Source organism: Centropristis striata, chromosome 2 (genome assembly GCF_030273125.1).
Source record: "Centropristis striata isolate RG_2023a ecotype Rhode Island chromosome 2, C.striata_1.0, whole genome shotgun sequence".
NCBI classification, from domain to species: Eukaryota; Metazoa; Chordata; class Actinopteri; order Perciformes; family Serranidae; genus Centropristis; species Centropristis striata.
Window position 1 is genome coordinate 32,822,042 of NC_081518.1, and position 17,328 is coordinate 32,839,369.

At 39.4% G+C, this 17,328-nt stretch overlaps 1 protein-coding gene across 3 annotated transcripts in view; it reads left to right on the forward strand.

Moving 5' to 3' along the window:
- Positions 1 to 17,328, forward strand: part of LOC131987720 (MAM domain-containing glycosylphosphatidylinositol anchor protein 1) — a 224,345-nt gene that overhangs the window by 185,661 nt on the left and 21,356 nt on the right. For all 3 annotated transcript variants that reach the window (XM_059352583.1, XM_059352575.1, XM_059352592.1), the window contains exon 16: positions 9,262 to 9,392. In XM_059352583.1, coding sequence (XP_059208566.1) covers positions 9,262 to 9,392 — 131 coding nt within the window. The remainder of the gene's footprint in view (positions 1 to 9,261; positions 9,393 to 17,328) is intronic.

A 17,328-nucleotide genomic window follows, 5' to 3' on the forward strand; every position in this document is an offset into this window, starting at 1 on the left:
GTTGTCAGACAATGGAACAAGTATGAAATAGTGCCTAAATCATGCCTCATAAATGCTACCTGTTAACCAGCAGTAATTCTGAAGCTGCTGCACAAATAATTATTTAATGAATGGAACATCGATTGATAAAAATTCACATAGCCTCATTAGGCTGGCTTACATCATCGTTTTGCAAATGCAAATTTTTCCACATACAGACTGAATTACCAAATTGGCATTTTAAAATGTATACACCCTGGAAGCTGTTTTGGAAAAGCTTTGTTTTGGGGCATGAAATGCAAATAACACTGCCTGCCAAACAAAGACATCAGAATGCTAAATTAATCACCTAAAGCCTGGGAGTCTAGTTAAAACTCATGGTGTGGACCAACTACAGCTTTAAGTCAAATGAATATTGGACTTAGCCAGAAACATTTCTCTAATGGAAAAGTACTTCTTGTGTGTTCCTGCTGAATATGTAAGTGGGCAGTTTACAGATCAGGAACCTGATGAACCAATAATGTATTAATGGCAGTTTGTTGTGAATTGTTCTTATCCCCCTATAGGTGAAAGTCAGTGCTGCCTGAAAAAAGATAATATTATTACTTTACTTATGGATGTCTGTTACTTTTCATCCAACTTCTGCCAAACTGAACATCAACTGCCTGTAGTTAGAGCACTAGCAGATAGGGATGGGTACCTTTCACATTTGAACAAATACGGTACCGATACCCGGTACCTGGGAATCGGTACCGGTACTCAACGGTACCAATTTTCGGTACTTTTGCGTTTGTTTATGTGGTAATAAATGTTAATTTGCTTAATAATAAAGTCTAATTATTTCAATTCAACATATTTATTTCTCAAAATATAAACTTTAAAAAATATATCAAAACAATATAAAATCCAGGATGAGCAGTGCTTTATTGTTGAGTGAACGTGCATTTTGTAACATGAAGGTTGCAGTGTTAACAAAGAATGCAGAGGAGCGCTCTCAGGTTGCAAGTGCACGTGTGATTTGTTGTGATGACGCACCGGTCAGACAGTATTGTGGCCATAGCGTGGTTGGAATAAACAAAGTTGAGTCGGGCTGCTCTGTGCACATATCGAGGATGACGCAGCAGTCCGAGGGATTTAATTTCAGCGAGGCAGTTTGGAGTAAGGTGGCAAGTAATATTGAGTTGAAGAGCGGAGTTGAAGAGTTGGAGTTGAAGAGTTGGAGTTGAAGAGTTGAAGAGCGGAGTATTTAGCGGAGGACCAGAGATGTAGCAGCTAGCTGCTCGCTGCTAATGACTGGTCTACAGAAGAATGGAGAGAGCAAACGGAGTAAGGAAGGTCCAACCTGGAGGCAGACAAAGGCCAAGCCCGGGTAGAGACATTGGAGAGATAGCAGCTAGCGGCTAGCAGGCCTAGAGCCGGCTGTTCGTCTCTGCGCCGGGTTGGAAGAGGGCAGCAGCTAGTGGCTAGTTGCCGCGGTGAGCAGACAGGACCAGACGAGGAGGTAAAAATAAAAAAATAAAAAATAGGGCGATCGTCAGCATGCTTGTTAATCAAAGACGTTAAATGAAAACAGGTTGAAATCAATGATCAGTTTAAAGTTAACGCCGTTTAGGTACCGAAACATGGTACCGTTTGATTTTACATGAATCGGTACTCGGTAGTACCGACGGAATTCGGTCGGGACCTATAAAAGTACCGAATTCGGTACCCATCCCAACTAGCAGACTGATCTCCCCTCAGAAATGTCGATATAGGTCGTTTGTACAGGCAGAAAAATACAACTGTTATTTATGTTTAGACTTACCTCTGCCGCCATCCTGCGGACAAAGTGGTTTAAATGGTGGATGCCACACTAGCGTTGGGAAGGAGGGGAGGTGGATAGTTCGGACAAACAGCAGACTTGTGTCCCGTATGAAAACATAAGTAAACGTTTTTTTAGTTTTTAACATTCTTAAAGTTTTTTATGTAACTTCCATGTGTCATGGTTTATGAATCACATCTTTTTGCATAACTTATGTTTGTTCACTTAACTTCTGTGACTTACACCACTAGTATCAACTTCACTTCCAGCATCTACGTACATTTATTCACGTACTAGGTCAGTCTTTTTGTTGCGTAAATTCACAGAAACTGCAGCCTGTTTTACAAACACGAAACGTACCTGTATGTATAATGGTGTGTTTGCTATTTTTAGAATGATCTGCGGTACCATGAATCTTTTTGACAGATGCTCATATGTGTCATATGGGTGGTATTGACAAGCAGTCTATTTTGTCGTTAGGATGGATATGTTGTTGACTTTTACTTGATTTAGATATCAGTTATGTAGGTTAATTCATCTTCTTTCTAAAATGTAAAAAAAATTATGTGATCCATTAAAATTAAGCAGATGGCGTCACCCTTGTTTTCATGGAAAATAAGGTGAATACCATCAGCACAGTGAGTTTGTTTTCCTTGCTTTTTCTCACTTCTCACTCTTACAACAGATTTCTGGATGTTAAAATAAACAGGAGTGCTTAAAGCCTTAGTTTTTCATGGCAAACAATGAGACAAGACAATGCAACATCAGTCACACAGCACTTGCCTACGATTAGTACATTCTGTTGCCAGTTACGCCCAGCTCTGCTACAAGCCCTCCCTCAATTTACTCTGTTGTTTTCCCAGTCTGTTCCAATCTGTTGTCACTTTAATTGCCTTACCTTGGCAGAGCTCACACTCCTACCAGGGAGACACAGTGTGACTCTTAATGACGAAAAGAGACAAGATGAGGATAAGTCAGAGGGGGTCAGTGAGAGGAGAGACGAGATGAGAAGAGTGAGGGGAGGATGGGGGTGGAAAGCCTTGGAAAGAATAAAGGAGGCTTAATGAAGAGCGAGAGAGAGAGCAAAGAGGATGGTAGGAAAAAGAGATGGACTGAGAAAAATGAAGTGCGACAAGAAAGGAAGTGCGAGCAAACAAGTAAGAGGAGGCATAGAAGGGAGGTATAAAAAAAGGCTTGAACAGAGAGCTGCAGGAGAAGCCATCAACTCGTTAATGTTCAGAAGTAGTGAGAGGATGCTTTATGCTGAAGCACTCTAAAGTTTCAATGTACTCAATTGTATGGTGTTAAAGTACTGTAAAGTGTTAAAAGGTGTGCATATGTTGGAAGCATTTTGGTGCTCTGACACAAAAACATTTTTAGAAATGCTGTTGAAATGTTGCCCTTTTCTGACCCTCGTATACTGTTTTATAATCACGGGGTTATGTGAAAAGGATTTTGTAAAATAAGGAAAGAAAGCATAATGCTGTTTGACAAGTTTGGATTTTGGTTGTGAAATAGGCCAGCACTGCAAATAAAGACCTCCCCATGTGATGTGTTTTGTTGTTCACCTTAATGTGTTTCTCTTTGGGCTTGCTGGCAGCAACAATAAACAACATTTAATTAGTTTTGTTTGGCATTGGGTCGTATTTTAGACTGGCTCAGGTTTTCAGAGTGCCACTGGCAACCATACTTGGAATCACTGGATTATTTTCACTTCAGAGTGGTGGAAAAGCAAATTAGAGTTTTAGGTTATTTAAATGTTGCACTTATTGTATGTAGTTTTGTTTTAATAATTAATACTTTTAATTAGTTTCTTGCATGGATGTTTACAGGTAAGTCTGGAAGAAGAATGCGTGTGTGACAAGTTAGCTGTGCTGTGGTCATTGCTCACCAAAAAAGTAATGAATTACATATACTTTAAAAAAGCAATGCATTACTTGACTTGATTGTTAACCTACTCATCACATTACGTGACATCACCTGTGTCGTTGTCACGTAATTGCCAGTTAACAATATAACATTTAACCTTACATATGCCCACATATCAGATCAGAAAATGGTGGACTCTTAGCCATAGCAGCAGACAGTGTTTTAAATATGGAGTTGCTGCAAAGAAGCTAGAATGATAAAACTGGATGCTTTGCACACATCTTCAACTCAGCAGCACAGAAGATCTATACTTTCCCAACAGTTTTAAAGTGGACACCCAAGAATATTGACACCAATTAAGTATCAGACCAGCTGTCCCTGAGTTATGGCGTTCAATAATATCCATGTGTTTTGCAGAACAATATGTCACAGTGACCTTTGACCGTTTGGATAAAAATATATATTTCCTCATGATTTTATACTATTAGACACTTATGTGAGATTATGTCATTAGGAAATAAATTCTTAAGTTTTGGCTAAAGCATGTTTTGTAAGAGCACAGTCACCTTGACCTTTGATCTGCAAATCTGAATCAGTTCTTTCCAAAGTCTAAATTAATGTTTGTGCCAGATTTAAAGAAATTCTCTCAATTCACCCGAATGGGACAGATAAAATATTAATGTACCTACACACGAACACATGGACAACCATTAATTGCTATCGCCAGCATGAGGCATAAAAAGTTTAAATGGTATAAAAACTTCCTTTAACGGGCCAAGAACATTCGCCGGCTTACCAAACCATTGCTTTATCGAAGACTCGTCCAACTTATTTAGTGTGTTCTACACTGAAAGGGAAAGATTTTAAACGTTTCCCTTAAAAGGATACTTAGCTGATTTTGCACCAGCTTTGTGTCACAACATACTTTGCTGTTTTGCTATTGCATGGAATCACTAATGAGATTGTTGGGACTGAGCAAACCAATGTTATTGTTTAGTGACAGAAAAGACTGTAATTCTGAGTGCACATTTTAGCACAGTTCTGGCTCTGAGGCTAACTAGCACCAGAAACAGAGATAAACAGGACATGAACTCTATTAAGGCACAAATGAGGGACAGAGGGAGGAAAGATCCAATGTAGGCCTACTTCTAATTATCGAAAAGAAAGACATCTGAGTTCAAGTATAGTGTTTGTGTACTTCTGACTATGTGTGGCTGTGTATTTTTGCTGTCCTCCCTGCTCATGATTCTACTGACAAGTAGCCCTGATAGAGCTCTGCCTTCTCTTCTGCCTCTCTGACACTCTTACTAACACACTCTGCTTTACTTCAGTCCAATCAATCAATAGACTGCTTATCAGAGTCCTTTTCCCTCTGTCTTGTGTGTGTGTGTGTGTGTGTGTGTGTGTGTGGCGATGGTGAGGGTGCAACAGAGATAGGAGGAGAGACAGAGAGAATGGGTGGTGAGTGAGGAAGGAGACAACGAGGCTCAGATGTGGAGGTAGAATGAGAGAGTGGGCTGAACAGGTGAAAGTGGGCTGCACCAGCATTAGCCAGTGTTTCTTTCCATTATATAACTACAATGTGTCCTTTCTGCTTTTATGAGCAGTTGCATGCAACTGTTTTATGTGGCTATTGCAGCTGCAATATCAGTACATCATTTTAGCCACAAGCATTCTGCTGCTTGTATCTGCACAGACCAAGATCCAAACTGTAGACAACCTGACAATGTTACCCCGCTGTTAAAGCAGCAGTCTGACATTTTGGAAAATATGCTAATTTGCTTTCTTGCTGAGAATTAGATGAGAAGATCAATACCGCTCTTACCTGCCACTTCATATACCTGTTCAACTGCTTGTTATCGCAAATATCTAATCAACCGATCACATGGCAGCAGCTCAAAGCATTTAGGCATGTAGACATGGTGAAGACGAGCTGCTGAAGGTCAAAGCGAGCATCAGAAATGGGAAGAAAGGGGATTTAAGTGAATGTGGCATGGTTGTTGGTGCTAGACGGGCTGGTCTGAGTATTTCACAAACTGCTGATCAACAAACATTTCTAGGGTTTACAGAGAATGGCCCTTAAAAAGAAAAATATCCAATGAGCCAAAATGCCTTGTTGACGCCAAAGGTCAGAGGAGAATGATGATAGAAAGGCAACAGTAACTCAAATAACCACTCGTTACACCCAAGGTATGCAGAAGACCATCTCTGAACGCACAACACGTCCAACAGCTAAACCTTGCTGGCTGATAAAGTGACCAGTGAATAAATGTCTGTTCAATAAGAAGCCAGCAGCCAGTTAGCTTATCTTAGCATAAAGACGGGAAACAACCAGCTGGGGTTTGTCTCACAGTAGCAAAATCCATCTACCAACACCACTAATTAACATAATTTACATGTTATATCGTGTTTATCTAATCTGGTCAAAAACTGATGTGTAAAAAAAACAATTTATGGTTTTAATGAGATGTATGCAGGAATCATTTTGGAGTAGATTCTGGAATATATCCACCGAATGTAGTTAGGCCTACCGAAATTCAAAAAACATCAAAACTTAAGTTAGCAGCTAGCTAGCTATGAAGGGTTAAAGAGTTTTGTTACATAATGTGGGCCAGGTTGCAAGGTAGCAGGGATTAGGTTTGGTAGGTACATTCTAGTATCTACTACTTACTGACCAGGCAGACTGAATTCCTTGAGAGTCTGTTGATATTCTCATAGTGACGACAAGAGGTTTTCCTGACTTCATGCTAAGCTAAGCTAACTAGCTACTGGCTCCAGGTTCATATTAAACAGGCACATATGGTTTATGGATATTGTGATGTCTTATCTCACATAGCCTGAAATCTGTAGGTTATGACACATCTGACAGTTTTAGATCCAAGCACATCTTTGAACTGCTATATTCTTTACTCGTTTTGAATTTATAAATACTCAAAGGCTCATTAAAATGAATGCTTATGACAGGTTGCTTCTCTGTATCACATACAGATAACCTCAACATGTTATTTACCTTTCCTGTTTGCCCCCATGGAAAGCACACTTTCCTTAGTCACACCTCTCTGGTGACAGAGTAGGAAGTTAATTACTGCCAGCCGGCTGCTCATTTCAAGGTTTAAAGAACATTAGCTCAAATACACATACACACAACAGAATGACAAACATTTGCATGCACTCATAGTGTATGTTTGCACACGCACACACACATATATAGAGTATATAACACACAGATACCATGCCCCCTGCCTGTGTATTTATTTAAGAGACTGGTGGTTGGTTAATGTTCCAATTAGGAGCTGGCTGAGGATCGTTAAGAAGATGAATGGTGCTCTCACACCTTAGAGACCCGAGAGAGAGAGAGAGAGAGAGAGACAGAGAGAGAGAGAGAGAGAGACAGAGAGAGAGAGAGAGAGAGAGAGAGAGAGAGAGAGAGGGGGGGGGGAGAGAGGGATAGAGAGAGAGAGAGAGAGAGAGAGAGAGAGAGGGAAAGAGAGAGAGAGAGAGAGAGGGATATATATATATATAGAGAGAGAGAGAGAGAGAGAGAGAGACTACTTCGATCACCTCCTCATAGCTTGATTGATGCCATTCTCTCTTGCTTGTTTTTCAAGATTCAGGACAATTGATATTTATGTCATGTTTCCACAGTACTTACAAATGTTGGGTTTTTTTTTTTTTTTTTTTTTTAGAATTAAGGAAAACATTAACTTTTTGCAACCTCCCCCCATCTTCTTTTTGTAGTTACCTCTCTATGAATTTCTCCCTTCCTTCCCCCTCACTGCTGTTCTGGAAACTGTTGAGAAACCCGCTCACGGTCAGTATTCATGGGAAAACATAGATCCCCCGAAAGCCCTGGTTCTCTAGTGTTTGGTTGTGAAGTGTCCTGAGGCTGTGATTATCCCAGAAGTCACAGCAGGTAATTGTATTTCATTTCATTTCAAAAAACATCTTCCTTCAATGAAATACTACTATGGGGACTTATATCATTACAAATTAATACAAGTGGGATCACTGAATCAACTCAAATCGAGTCTCAAGAGATACCCAATATATGCAGTTCTTAGATGTGTTTAGGGGCCACAGTATGCAGAAATATTCAATTACAATACAATACAAATAACACATTTATATTGAGAAAAAATGTCTGGGATTGGCATAAAAGGGGTGTGTCTGTAAAGTGGAAAAGTCTTGGGTACTCATAGAACCCATTTTTTTATGGAGGTCAGAGGTCCAGGGACACTTTGAAGATTGCCATGTCAGTTTTTCCAGAAATGAAATTAAGCCTAACTTTGGATTTTTTTTGTCCTTTTCCCAACAACCAATAGTACCAAAGGTACCAAAGGTACCAATGGATTCATTGGGTTGTCTAGGTCGATGTAATACCACTGTTTTTACTCTTGTTATAAAACGTCTTATAGGCAGGAATGTCCAGATTTTAGGATAATGGGGTGGCATCTGTGGTGGTCAGTCAGGCAACTCCCAGGATCAGACAAGCAAAACACAGGAACTTGGCTTGAGTCTTGAGGAGTTGTAGCACTTCTCCATTGAGAAATACCGTAAAAAATTCACACACTGTACTGCTCCGTTCACAGCTGCAACGTCACTGTGAAATTCATACTTGCCAACTCACACCCTCTCTTTGTCTATCCCTCTCTCTTAACTGCACACTTACTTACATTACACTCTCAGTGAGTTATTCCTTGAAGGAATTAAAAGTAAGAGTTTAAAATACATTAAAAACCCTAGATTTTTAGGCCTTGCAGGGAGTTAACTCTGGGCTTGCAATACAGGGGCAGATTCCCTGAATCACCCCTCATACAAGGGGCCTCACACATTTCATTTCCACCTAAATGTCATCCACATACCGTATGTGACCTTAGAGCCTCATCCTGGCATATGCAGTGTGGTATATACAGTAAATTAGGTGAGGTCCACAGCACAGCCATGATTTTGTCTATAGATGTAAAGGCAATGTGAAATATGTGGTGTTCTGTTGTTTAGAGTTTTGATCCCATAGATTTTATGAAACTATCCTCAGTTTTCTTTCTGTTGTTTAATGTTGACAACTAGACAGCAGATAGATATGTGGGTGAGTTTATGTGAATGACAATGACAGAGCAGAGCTGGCTTCTCTTGTTGCAGGGCTGTTAGACATGGGGTAATTTCACTGGGATGAAAGCAGTGGCCACTATCAATTACTTTCTGTTTATCCTGTGACCGTAAACAATCACTTACATTTTTGTAAGTATGGTTGGATCTATTATCTTAATGTAGTGCATAAAGAAACGCACACAAATGCCTGTTAGGCCACTTACAGCTTGGATTGAGGCATCTGAACTGCTTCGAGCCTATTTGCAGTACGTCCACTGAATTTTTTTATTCAATATGTGCCCCTGTCGGACTGTCAAGACAAAAACATATGTCAATGTTGGTGGATATAAATCATTATGTGTGGGTAGGGATGTTTAAATGAAATGTTTGCCTTTAGATTTCAATAATCTTAATGTCTGTCAGTTTAGCATAACTCAGTGTTGAGTCTTTACTCATTGACAGCTCACAGACAGTTTCTAATGATCTGTACTGTCTGTGTGTGCCTCTGTGCATATTTTTCACAGGCACTCTCAATGTGCTCCTGAGAGTGAGAAGCATTGCCTCTGTGGACTCGGTGATGTGGACCAAGTCTGGTCATCAGGGCCCGGACTGGAGGAAAGCATACTTCGACATCAGCCCCAGTGGACCCTTCCAGGTAATGGCTTGGCAATTACTTTTCTTCCCAGCATAGAAAAGTTGAAAAACAATAATGCTGCAGTGAAGAAAGTGTTTGTACTCTTAAACCAGCAGTGTAATATTTTAGCAATATATGTGTCGTTATGTAAAAACATGCACAGAACAGACCACATGACCAAATCAGCTGATGTGTTACAAAATGTGGCCTAAATGTGCTGTATGACCCGGTCAGCTGTTTAGAGTTGAACTGTTTGCTTGATGTTGAAAGACCTCAACCTCTGAATTGAAATCAGCTTCCAGTGCTCGCCTCTTGAGGGTTAATTTCACCACATGCCTACCGCATTGTCAGGCCTGCTTTGTCTTGCTCTCAGAAGAAGCTTTTATGCTTTCATGTTCACTGTATTCCCTTTTCCTGTCATCTCTCCCATCTCTGAGACTTTTCCTCTACTGTGTCTTTCCCCAAGAGGAAGGCCGCCGCTGTAGCCGAGATAGAATAGCAGGGGGGGTTATACTCTGGTGGGATTCAAGGAAATCCCCCCCCCCCAAAAAATGGGCTTGAAACTGATCAATTTTTCACTGGAAATTATCCATAGTGACATTTAAAGCTCTAAAGAACCAGAGAAAGTAAGCCCTAAGGAGGTTTATTATCAATAGGCATAGAAGTGAATGAAAGTTTTTTACTGCAGAGTGGCAGAAAGGTTATATGAAGAACTCAAACTTTGTTTTGGCAAGCATCTGCCCTGTTCATGTCCCTGCCAGCACCTGAGTCTCAGGATTTAAGTAATGAGAGAGTTTGTTCACTGCAATCAATATAATATGTGATTTATCAAGCCACACACATTTTTGAGAATAGTAGTGCTAATGAAGGTGGTGAAAAATATGATAAATTGGAATTAAACCCAAGCTTTTAAATGAGAGGCGGAGGTACATATTTCTTTTATTAAATAAATGTGGGTACAGCATTTTGACATTTTAGTACTGAGGGGAGTATTGATAAATGAGGGCCTTTGAGTGAAAATTCAGCTCATTTTCTGCTGAATGTCAGCAGCAAGTCTATCCACACGGTTACCAGAGGATTATTTGCTTCATCAAGAATGTGCTGATCTCAGGGTGGAGAACAAGGTTTCACACCGATTTGAAAGATCCAACAAACATGCATATGTAGATACAGAGTATCACACGAATTAATATAATACAGAAAATAAAATTAAGTGTGAAGCTTTTAAGTGTCAGTCAAATGTGACTAATCCAAATTAAATGCAGCTTTAAAAACGTACAAAATTGTAACAACGCAATTTTCTAAACCTTCTACAATTATATCAGAATAAGAAATACTTTATTGATATCCAGAGAGAAATTGGGCTTGGTTACAGTTGCTCCCTTACCAGTCCCTTAATTCCACCGTCTTAAATAGATAATTGGGGGTGGGGGACAAGAGATTTTAGTCAACTGTGCAACATTGCTGAGAACCCCCCTTATTCTGAATATGCTTAGGAAAGTCATACATCCTCAAAATGCTTTAGGTCTCTAGTTTGTGGTTGTAAAGTTTCATGAGTGTGTATGTGATTACACTAGAGGTCACAACAGGTTATTTTTTACAATGTGGTCAAGTTTCAATAAAATGATCACACCTCATTGAAATGTGACGATAAGGGACTGACATCATCACAAATGAATAGTTGAATTCACAAGATTCTTAGCTTTCCATGGATATCAGATTTATGCAATTTCAAGACAGTTTAGAGACCCCAGTGTGCAGAAAGAAATATTCATAAACAATAGGTGAAGATCACATTTGTACTGCATGAGGAAAAACTGCATTGGATTAGCATTAAATGGGCATGTGTGTAAAAAGGAGACACAAATTACCCATTTCGATTCAGTTATCTCAAGGTCAATGACCACTTATAAATAGCCATGTCAGTTTTTCCCTGCTAAAATTTTAAATAGCATTATTTCACCACCTTCCAGACAAGGTATCACAACATGGTACCTAAGGATTCCTTAGATCCTCTATTTTCATAGGATACTAATATCTAATATGTATGTGTAATATGTCTTATATGTGTGTGTGTGTATATATATATATATATATATATATATATGGAAATAACAAATACATTTGTAAAGATATGTACACTGTACTAAAATAACAACAATACAACAGCAGTATCTATGAAATAAATACATAAAAATTGCATACTACAGTCTATAAATGTGTAAATAAAAACAGGAAGGATCCCAGTTATTTTTTTACACTCAGAGTTATACAGAGGTATCAGATCTGTACTTTACTCTGTGCCCACCAGTAGCCTAAGCTCAGTATCAGGAGACGGATCAGTGCATATAGGATGTGACTGAGTGTGGATTTATTTACTAGAGTCCATATACATGTATGTTACTCTGAATACAGTTTGAATAGATAGGTGCACCGTGGGACCGAATGTACTTACCTACTCAGAAGCCTGTCTTACTTGATTTGCTGCTACATGAATATTTACTTACTATATGTCTAACCCTCTGAACCCCAAGCCGTTTCAGGGTGTTTTTTGCTCTTTTTACATTTTACTCACTGTGGCCTTGTATTTCACTGCAATATATAAGTGCAAGTATAAGGACAACTCAAAAATATATTTTTATATTTATAGTGACATAAATCATAAAAAAAAAAAACACAAGTTGAATTTTTTTAATGGAGTAAAATGGAAAACTTGTAGTGCCCACAATTGTCAGGAATAAAGGAAAATAAAAAAATGGTCTCCACATGCTATACATATTGAACTATTTGCATTTTTACGTCCTCTCCTCTCTGCTCTGTGTAAACAGCCTGCAGTTCTGTCTGATTTTCAGTAAATATTTGACCGTCCGTCTCAGAAAAATCAATCATGGCTTTCCGAATTGTCCTGAGAAGTACAGAATGCAATGTTTTTAACAGGATCTGGTTAGTGCAAATACTTAATTTACTCTACATGTCTCAATTAAAACGTCACTACAAATAGTTTTTTACAGAAATATCAAAATTTTAGGCTTTTTTGTTAATTTTTCTAATAGAAACATTCATAATTTATTATCTGACCTTTAGAAAGTTCAAACTGCAACGATAATGACAGTGTTTTTTCTGTACCGTTACTTTCTCTGATCTTTCATAGAAAACATACGTTTCAGTGGTGGGGTTCAAAGTGACTTTGAACTGATGTGAACCATTGCTCACTTCTTAAATTCTGTCCAAGCTGAAATTAGGCTCACAGGGTACAGCCTTTGCTAGTTTGAGCTGAACTATCTTTTTTTCCTTGTTTAAGTTCACGGGGAGTTCAAAGTTTAAGTTCATTGAATACAGTCCATGGTGAAAGAAAATGGTCGGGGAGACATAACAGAGGAAGCGCCTGTGTTTGAGCACTGTCTGTTGACACATCATTGAGGTCCCTTCGGCTCTTTGGCAGCTGCGCTTGCATTTCGCTCTTTCCTGTTGGGATGTGGCCAAGTAAACTTTATGACTCAGTCCTGCTTTCTTACTGGACACTTCCTCTCCTACTCATTTCACCAGCCATCTTTCCCTCACTATATTTATTTGTGTGCATGTGTGTGTGTACCTCAGTAACAACCCAGCAGAGAGAGAGGGAAAAAAATGATGATGGGTTTTATTTTGCGTGCCTCCATCCTCCTGTGTGTGTTTCTTGATCTCTTTCAGTTTTTTTTCTATCTTTCTATGCTTATCTTTTTCTCTGGCCCTGTTCTGGGACAGGTGGGCCAGTTGGGTCGATTCTTGCCCTGGTCTGCTTCACACCCCCGTGTCTCAAAGCTGATGACTAATGGCTCTAAAATCAACACACCCAGGAAAGAGAATCTTCAACGGTTCATACACTGTCTCTCCATCCATGTTCCACAAACACCTTTACATGCATAAACACTAAGTTAGGTCCACACACATACAGACAAACTCTTTCTTTAAACACACACACACACACACACACACACACACACACTAGTCTCCTATCCCCTGCAGCAATTAGCTATGACAGGTCAATTAACAGGCTTATTTATGAGCTGGGGATGCCTGCTAGTTGTGTTGTAATGATTCCAGATACTCTCTGTACGTGCATGGGGGAAATTGAATCCATGATGAATGTGGGCTGAAGGCCTTAGCTGGGGGCTGCATTTGCTCTTCATTAACTATGCCTCTGCAACACCATGTTTCTTTCACCATTAAAGGGAAAATTAAGTCGGAAACAGTGGGCATACTGTATGTTTTACTGCTCCTCTGTGATGTTGGATAGTGCAGAGTTTATCGTATTTGCATGTTAACGAGTCTCTTAGATAAAAGTTTTAAACTGCTGCACACACCACACACACACACACACAAACACACACAAACACAAACACACACAGTACACAGTTCGGTCTATGGCCTCGTTCAGACTGCCAGCCAAAATCCGATTTTTAGCCCAGCCAGATTGGAACTGGATGGCTCTTCACATGAAATCCGATTTTTGCAGACCGGATCGAAACCACCTTCGGGAGGTAGTTTCAAATCGCATTTGGACAGATGCGTCTCAGTCTGAACCGCTCCAAACACTCAGATCGGTTTTGACTGTCCGTGACATCACTCACAGTGATAAGGACAATATACTGAGGTGACCTGACTCCATCATGTTTGTTGTTGTTGTTCTTGTCAGTCAATAGTGTTCTCTTTACATTTGGCTAACTTTGTGACAGCTCTTAAACAGTCACACTGGCCGTCCACGTTTGTTTACCATTTGGTAAAGGAGTTAGGAGACTAATTGGTTTTTCATGATACAACTGTTTTTCAGATCTTATTTAATTTTTGTATCTCATTTATTATGTTTTATATTTATTTGTATCATCAAGTCCCAAAAAATAACCCACATTTTTGGGTTCAGATGTTGTCCTCATTAGAATTCAGGGTGAATTTTTTTTGTGAAGATATTTCTTGCAGTCACATGAAGAGAGTTTGAATCTGGGTTGGAGTTTGCATACTCTCCCATGCTTGCATGTTCTCTCCGTGTCAGCATGGGTTCTCCCCGGGTCCTCCAGCTTCCTCCCATAGTCCAAAGACAAGCAAGTTTAATTGGTGTTTCTAAATTGGCCGTAGGAGTGAATGAGAGCATCAATGGTCCTCTGTTTCTATGTGTCAGCCCTGCTGCTTGTGACCTGAGTTCGGATAAGCAATTAAGGATAATGAATGAATGAAGCTATATGAATTACAACTAAGGGGTTTTATCAGGTAGAATTTAGCCTGTCTCACTATCACTTAAAGGGACAGTTCACCCCAAAAGCAAAACTACATTTTTTCTGGCTATAATATGTTCTGCTGTGGCCCCTTTTTACAGCATTAATTCGCTTAGTTTTCTTGATTTTTTGACTTCTGCCTGCTTCTCCAAACTGGGGGTGTACAAACCGCCTTCTATAAGATAAGATAGGAGGATAAGTGCCTCATACATCACCACTTTACTTCCAACCTATCCATTTAACTTGCTACATTAACCTAAAAACAGCCATTAACATTGTATAGCGAGTTATGATCAATTTTGCTTTTATCCACCTGTAGGAACAAAAAAAAAAAAGAGATGGCTGACCATTACAGAGTAATCAAAGTAAAAGTGTATAGAAAATGAATGGGGGAATCTGTTAAGTGTAAAAAATTGCCAGCCTACTTATACATAGTTAACATATTATCATAAAGGGGTTTGTATGATTTCCTATGAAAACTTCTGCAGTGCGATTTGTACGATATCCTACGAAATGCAACATGTACGAGGGCTGTTTTAAGCACCACTGTCCCGATCGCAGTTTCAAACACATGGTAATGCTGTAGTAAGTTTAGGCACCAAAACCCTTTCCTTCAGCACCAAATTACTTTACTACTTTACTTACTTTAAGTTTGGGGGGAAAAATAGGTTTAGGCTGAAAAAACTACTTTGGCACATACTGTAACTTCCAATTCTGGGACACAAAAACCAGTCTCCTGGTTGAAAGACCCATCCACCGCCCCTCCTGACCACCAGATAGGCAATTTACGTGGCTTTTAACATTATGTTTTTTCCTCAGTTAACGTTTCGTGGGATACCGGATCCCAACAAAATAGCTTGTCTGTCATTTGAGCGTTTCGGTGATACAGAGCGGAGCATTTCTAAAAAATTTGCACACATAATTATACACATACTATATAAGGTTCGATGTTAAAAAAAAAGGCTGCAGTTTCATTAAATGCGGGCTACATTATAAGTTTAGGACAAAAGGGTTCATGAGGACAAAAAAGTCATATAATGTCACTTAAATAGAAATGTATGGAAAATGAATCAGAATGTCTGTAATACACAAAACATTTGCCTAAGTAGTAACCTGGTTTTGTGGTGTTGACATTTCAAATCTGATGCCTGCAGTGCACCATGGGAGCATCAGTTGACGTGCGTCAATTATCGCTTTCAATGTGTTTGCCCAAGCAGAGCTAGAAACGGAAACAGAACCTGCCCTCTCAACACAGACATATGTATGTATCTGCTGACGGACACACACAACACATGAAAATACACATAGAAACACCACTCACACACAACAAACACACACACACACGCACACTGTGCCAGCAGAGGCAGACACCAGGGAGAGCCACGTCCTGTCCTCACTGCGTCTATGCAGTGTTAAAGCCGCCAGCTTAATTAGTCCAGACACCATAACCTGCTGGTAATGAATAAGAATTATACAGCAAAGAAGAAGACAGCAAGGAGAAGCATGTACATGTGTTTGTGAGCAAAGTAGGAGGTGATTTTAGAAAGAGGTTGTGTGAGCAAGAGGGAATGAGATATGTGCATGTGTGTTTGTCTCATCAATAAAGCACTTAATGCATCTTAAATATTCATCCCCTCATTTGTATCGTGATTCAGGCAAAGGTAGGTGAAGCAGGATGGATGAATGAGGAAGGGAAAGAGAGGGATTGTCTCCTTGGCAACTGAAGGTCGCCTCATATATGATGATTTTTCACTAGTCTCTCTCTATATTGTGTGGTCTTTCTCATGTTCTGTATTGTTTGTCCACTCCATCATAGGGCTGTATGAGTGGGCTTTTGTATGCCCTTCGTGTTTTCTCCCATCCCTGCATGTTTATACAATCCATCAGGTGCTTGTGTATGTGTGTGTGTTTGTGTGTCCTTGACCAGGTTTGTTCTGGAACTGTGTCCACTATATTAAGTTATGTGTGGGTTCTCCATTACGTTCCATTAAAGTCCAATAGACTTTTTTGCAGCAGACATTTTGGTAAATCATAACAGCATGTATGAGAGCATCCCATTTAGGTCAGCTAGTTCCATCATCACTATTATGGCTTATTAGGAAACGTATTCCTGAGCAACAGGTAAAAGGGACCAATCATGCTATTTTTCAGGTTTATACAAGTACATGCATACAAGTAACCAAAACATGTGAGGAGTTAATTTACAAAAAAAGAGGAGATTTGTTGTTTTGATTTATTTTTATAAAAGGTGTTTGTCTGTAGAGTTGTTGTTATCAGATATCTCTTTTTTTAATGGAAAAATGAATGAATGAACGATGAACATTAATGATGTTTATTATTGTTTTTGCTAAATAATTGCCAAAAGATCTCCAACTTAAATGACTGAATAGACAGTCTGTCAATACCGCCCATAACGACACTTGAGTGTTTCGAAGCTCATGGTACAGAGCGGAGCATCCTTAAAATAACACACAAGTTATATACACGTACGGTTCACGGTTGTAAAAAAGGCTGCATTTTCTGTGAATTTAGGCCACAAAACCACTGACCTATAGGTTTAGGGCAAAAAACAAAAAAAGCGTTATAAAAGACAGTTTAAACAGTAAATAAATGTATGTAAATGCCGGAAGTGAAGTAGTTCACTAGTAGTAGAGGGTGACGTGAGCCACCAAAGTTATGTAAAATAAGTTACGTAAAAAGTAGCTTAC